Genomic DNA, 6394 nt, shown 5'->3' with positions numbered 1-6394 from the left:
ATATATATATATATCTCAAAGGAAAGATAGTTGAGAGGAACATTCTTTGGTCTAATGATATGGCTTAAAGGTCCAGTACTTGAGAGTATTTATGGAGGAAAGTTTACCCACTGTGTTTTAGAGCAATCATCAGAAGCTACAAGAAGATAGAGTTCAACTTGGAATAGGAAGAACTTTCTAGTAATTACGTACCTCACAAAGAAGTAGTTCCCTGTAAATAACACGGAAGCAAAGGCTAGAAACTGTCTCGGTATTATAAATAAGCTTCTACATCAGGTGCGAGAGTGAGCAGATGGCTTTCCAGGGTCTCTTATTTTTGTACATTTATTTATAACTACTTCTTCCAAAAAGCATTAAAGCCTTTGTATATGGTCTTTTCTGATTCTGAGCACATAGTTTAGCAACTGTGGGTGAAGTAGCTTTTTTACCCTTTTTTTTTTTTTCCTTGAGACAGGGTCTCAGTATGTAGTGTAGTTCAGGCTGGTGTTGAACTCACTGTGTAGCCAAGGCTGGTTTCATACTCCTTGTCCTTTTGCCTCAGCCTCCAGGTACTGAGATGACAGGCATAGGACACCACTCCCAGCCCCTGAAGTGGCCTTTTGTAGTTGGCTCAAGCGTTGTACTACAAGTAGTCAGGCTGGTTGCAGATAACCTACAGGTTGGACAAACCAAAGCTGCAGACACCTCCTAGTCCCAGTTTACTCAGTCACTAAGTTTTGATTCCAGAGAATCGGCTTGGGATCATAAATTAGGGTGACTAATATTGTTAGGGCAATGTAACAGAATATACATACAGCTTTGTTCCTAGTCTAGTTCAAGGTAACTTGCTGACAGGTTGCATCCCGATTAATTTTTTCTATTTCATATTAGTTAGTGAAGCCTACAGAGAAATGCTGACTGCAGACAATCTTGATATTGACAACATGAGACACAAAATTCGAGACTATTCCTTATCAGGGGCCTACCGAAAGATCATTATTCGTCCTCAGAATGTCAGCTGGTGAGTATAGTCTAGAAGGAAACAACTGAATTACTATGTGAGCTTTTCAGGTTTTGCTTTACATATGTATTTCTTAGTGCTTGGAATGCGGCATCTAAGTATTTCATAAGTGTTAACTGTTCTTGCTACTGTTATCACTGCTGCTCTCCGTTGCTGTTTTTCAAGTCCTCAAGAGATACGTGAAGCTGTGTGTTGAGTGCAGTCGTACAGTGAAAGTGATTTATGTACATTTGTTGAACATCACTAAATTATTGAAGAAATGCATAGAGTATGAACTTTTCCTCCTATTTCTAAAAAAAACTAAAATTTGCTAATAGAGCTCTCCCCAGTAAAATACTCAGAATGTAAGTTCTAAATACTGATCTGGTTGTTTTAATACCATGTTTCTAGAGAGAAAAGGATACTTGTATTAATTGATTTTAAAATACCTTAATACTAGTATTACCTAAACCTTTACTTGATAATTTAAAAACGAAATTCTAAACTACTTGCCCAGTACCAGGAAATTCTTTTTCTTTCCTTCTCTCCCTCTTGTCTCCCTTTCTTCTGTTAGTGCGCACAAAGTTGGCAGAGTTGAGTTTCACCTTTCTCACTCCAGAACAGTTCCTCACTAGTGCACTAGTAAAAGTGGTTGTGGTAGTCGTGACCACTCTAGAGAAACTGGAAGTGACTGATTTGATGACATCTGTACAAAGTGAGGTTTACTATTCACCAGCGTCATGTAAGAATGATTTCCATCCTAGGGAAACATTTTCTGTCATTTCCGTAGGCCAACATCATCTGTCATGTACGATGTAGTAATATAAAGGCACAAGGAAGTTATATGTAAAATGTGGCCCTATTCTGCTGCTAGAGTGAACCCACTTAGAAGTATTTACAGTAGGCCCATGTGTTTTCTTGGGAAACAAATGATGATGAGAAATTCAGTACCATTATGAAAGTTCACACTCAGACTTAGCTTTATATGTTTTGAAGGGAAGTCGTTGCTTATGATGACCCTAAAATTCCACTTTTCAACACTGACGTGGACAACCTAGAAGGGAAACCACCTCCAGTTTTTGCTTCTGGTAAGTTCACTCAGTCTCTAGCTCTGTGTCAACTTTGAAATGTTTTCTCATATGAAAATGTAATGTTTTGGGGAAACTGCTCTTACAGTCATAATCACCACCCACCCACTCCATAATTTCTGTTTCATGTTTTGTCACCTTGGCTTCATGATCACAGCTAGAGATCACTCCAACAGTCACTCCCACTGAAGATGAGTTACAGATGGGGTGACGTTAGGTGACTGCGTCTTTCCTCCCTGTCCTCGTACTGAGAGACAATAAGGAAGAAGCCTGAAAAACGGAATTGCTTTCTCATTGTCAATTTTTTGTTTTCTTTTTCTTCCTTTCTTCCTTCCTTCCTTCCTTCCTTTCTTCCCTCCTTCCTTCTCTTCGTTTCTTAAAGGTAGCAGTTTTACATTTATTAAATGTAGGGAAAAAAACATGCGAGTGAGTGCACGCCAATTAAAAGTAGCACTGCCCCTCTCCTTGGTCCTTTCCTTTCCACTCCAGCGAGTGCACTGTTGAAGTGCACTGTCAAGGATGAGAGCAGACCACTGTGAAAAAGAACATGTATCTGGTGTGGTGGTGCACACTGTAATCCGAGCACTCCAGAGGCTGAGGCAGGAGGATCACTGTGAGTTCAAGTCCAGCCTGCACTACATAGTGAGACCTTGTCTCAAAAAAAAAAAAAAAAAACCCCAAAAAAGAAAGAGAACATGTGGCATTGTCATTTGTTTTTGTCATCACCATCCCTCATGTCCCCTCCCCCATGCCCTATCTTGTTTTAAATTCATGTGCATTTCTCTCCTGTGCTCTTCTGTTGTCTGCCTTTGCATGAAGCCTCCTGGGAATTCCTGCATCTGGCAGGCACTGACAGGCTCTAACTTCCACAGTGCCATTCTCTGAGGCCCAGGGAGGTAAAAGCTAAAGGAGAGGACACGGCCCTTTGTGTTTCTCTAGAGATTCTGTGACTTCTGCTGTGTATGTGGCTACCTTCATTTTCTGACTGTTGTCTTCTTTCCTGCCTGGCAGAAGGCAAATACAGGGCTCTGAAAATGGATTTTTCGCTTCCTCCTTCTACTTACGCTACCATGGCCATTCGAGAAGTGCTAAAAATGGACACCAGTATCAAGAACCAGACACAGCTGAACACAACCTGGCTCCGCTGAGAAATGTTTGCTTCACGTGCAGACGAGTATTTGCTTCCTCTTAAGGCATAGCATCCATGTATGGATTTGAATCTTTATAGTAAAGGATTATTTGTATTTTTTTAAGTCTTTTTAGCTTAAGGAAATAATTTGCAATGTTTGTAGATACGCACAAATCCTGAGGATCCTAATTTTAGCTCAGAGAATATAAATTGGTCAGAATGTACTTTAGGTGCTTAAATCATAGTCAAGATATCAGTTTTACAGACTTTATAATACTAAAAAAGGACTTTGGTTTGAAAGTATCAAATAGCAATTTTAGGTTGTACTGAATATTTGAAGGACAGGAATTCTTAACACATCATGAATGGAGTACACAGCAAGCATTTTAAGAGAAAATGCAACAAAAAATCTTGATTATGGATAAATAATTTTGAGAGTCCCCAGTTACAAATATAAATATAGTACTCATGCTGATTCAAATGACAGTAAAAGGCGTATAGGTTTATAATTACAAGTGATTGTCAGCTGGGTGTGGTGGTACATACCTACAACCCTAGCACTCTAGGAGACTGAGGCAAGAGGATCACAAGTTCAAGCCCAGCTTGGGTAGCTTGGTGACTTAGTGAGACCCTGTCTCAAAAACTTTTTTTTCTTTTTAAAGACAAGATCTCTGTAATTCAGGCTGCCCTTGAATTCACTATGTAGCCCAGGTTGGCCATGAACGTGGCCATCCCCCTGCCTTAGCCTTTCAAGCCCTGGGATTACAGGCATGCGCTACCATGCCTGGAATTCAAAATAAAAACTTTAAAGAGAGCTGAGATGTAGCTCAGTGTGAAGGCCCTGGGTTTCAGTCCCCAGTATCACCACCAAAAAATAAGGATGACAGTCATTATGCAGTTCATGTACCAGATTCAGGTAAGCATTTACATGTTTTTTAGTTAGCAGTTGCTTTTGCATTTATATTCTCAATGCCTTGCGAGAGAGCTGCACTGATGGGGCCTCTTCGTGTAAACATGTAGCTCTTTTTATTGGTTAAGGTCTAATGTTTACTGTAGGTGCCTTTTATGTTTGGAACTATTTCCACTGGACTGGTATTTGCCCTAAAATAAATAATGGCAGAGAAGACTTTCAAATGTCCACATCACGGGTTATAGCTCAGCGGCACAGCACCTGCCTGGCAAGCATAAGGTCCTGAGTGCGATTCCTGGTACCATAAATAAATAAATAAGATGTACATATCATGTACCCTTTGCCACCCACTGCTTAGGTGTCTGTCAGCATTGTATACTAGGTGTCTCTGATGTGAAAGCATAATTCTGCCTTCCAAAGTTGTGCAACATAACTGTACTGATTTTTCTATAATTTCTAAAACCAAATGAAATAAATATTTTTAAAACCTGCTTTCTGTTGATGATGTAAATAAATTTTGAAGCTGAACATAAACAAGAATCTTGTCCATGACCAAAGGGAGGAAGCCAAGTGCACGAAAGAACCTGAGGAATGATGCTGGCACAGGGTGTGTCGTGATGGCGTGTGCAGTCTGCAGGTGACAGAGAAGAGCATCAGACAGCAGGACTGCTGATTCCGGCTGGACTCGGCCCCTCCCGCCGGCCCCTCGCCCTCCAGTGCACTCGCCCTCCAGTGCACTCGCCCTCCAGTGCACACGCTGGAAAGGAAAGGACCACGGAGAGGGGCAGTGCTCTGTGGAGTGTGAATGACATTTGTCCTGCATCTGGCAGCAGATACAAGAGTGAGAACACAGTTCCTCGACCCTTTTCCTCTGAGCACTCCACCACCCTGCTGAGCTGGACTGGAAGTACCATGACAGATTATTTTTTATCTGGCTTGAAAACCAAATTTATTACATGGATAGTGACCCTATATGTACTGTGCAGTAATAGCCAGTTCTTCATCAGATTGACTAATGAAGATTACTTATAGGGGACTTAAGTCTTTCTATTGCAAGTGTATTTTGTAGTTCTGCATTTATAAATTTACATTTTTATAAAAAGTGAGGCTGACATTTTCCTCTGGAGAATATGGTGCCATGTGATGCATTCATTTTCCTGGCTGCATTAGCCAGTTGCCAGTCTATACATGCCCCTGCCCCTGCCCCTACCCAGTAATGGGGATCGAAACTAGGGAGTGCTGAGCAACACCCCATCCTCTCACCCCTTTTTAAAATCTTCATACAGGGTCTCACTAAGTTGCCCAAGTTGGCCTCAAGTTTGTGATCCTCCTGCCTCAGCTTTCCAGGTGGCAGGAATTACTGACATGCACACCTATACCTGGCATCATACCTTATTAAACACCAGTGGAAAAATAATGATTCAAGGCAAACTCTTAAGCTACTTTGAGACTTGAGAACATACTAACTGTAGGACCTTAGTGTGGAATATAAATCACTTCAGGACAGAAATCAAGATACTCATTGCGGCTTGTTTTTGGCTTTTTGAGACAGGGTCTCACTATGGACATGTGTTGCTGAAGTGAGCATGGGGTCCCACTGTGTTCCAGGCTGGCCCAAACTCAGCAAACCTTTGCCTCCCCACTGCAGGGATTGTGGGTGTGCACCACCACGCCCTGCTAGGATGTTTTCATTGTTAACGTGGAAGAAGTTTCTCTGTGGCAAATTTACAAAACTGGTAGCCAACTTGATCCTCAACGTAGAAGTATTTTTATTATGTCCTAAATTTTTGCCTAAAATGATAACTACTGTTTTTAGTATGATGTAAACCCAGCATTTTTCCTAATAGAAAAATAAGGCAAGTATCAAGATCATGCTCTGAAATGCTTATATTCATGGTTTTATGTTACAGATAATAACTGAAATACATAAAACCTGGTTGGTCCTGGGATCATCATGGTTTCGTGTTACAATAACTAGTCAACCACTATACTGGTTTTCTAAAAAAAAAAAATTGTAGCCTGGCGTGGTTACACACACATGTAGTCTCAGGAGGCTGACACAGGAGGATCACATTAACTCAGTTCGAGGCCAACCTGGGCAACATAGTAAGACTTCAATTTTTTTCTGGTACCAAGAATTGAACTCAGGACCTTGCATTTGCCAGGCAGGCACTTATGCCACTGAGCTATATCCCTGGCCTGACTTCAATATTTTAAAAAAAAAATCTGATTCCTAAATCAACCAATATACTGGTAGTAGCTACAGTGATACATCAAGTAGTTGGAAT

The 6394-nt window shown here is 40.9% G+C and overlaps 1 protein-coding gene across 3 annotated transcripts in view; it reads left to right on the top strand.

The window, feature by feature from the left end:
* Pus7 (pseudouridylate synthase 7 (putative)) overlaps nt 1-3795 on the top strand; it is a 56984-nt gene extending 53189 nt beyond the window's left edge. For all 3 annotated transcript variants that reach the window (XM_005377246.2, XM_013510649.1, XM_013510650.1), the window contains 3 exons: nt 871-1000; nt 1976-2067; nt 3079-3795. In XM_005377246.2, the coding sequence (XP_005377303.1) occupies nt 871-1000; nt 1976-2067; nt 3079-3215 (359 nt within the window). In that variant the 3' untranslated portion in view covers nt 3216-3795. The remainder of the gene's footprint in view (nt 1-870; nt 1001-1975; nt 2068-3078) is intronic.
* The last annotated feature ends 2599 nt before the right edge of the window (nt 3796-6394 follow it).

Source organism: Chinchilla lanigera, unplaced genomic scaffold (genome assembly GCF_000276665.1).
Source record: "Chinchilla lanigera isolate Chin_1 unplaced genomic scaffold, ChiLan1.0 scaffold00009, whole genome shotgun sequence".
Classification (NCBI taxonomy): Eukaryota; Metazoa; Chordata; class Mammalia; order Rodentia; family Chinchillidae; genus Chinchilla; species Chinchilla lanigera.
Note: the sequence above shows the minus strand (reverse complement) of the source record. Positions and strands in the feature narration are given on the sequence as shown.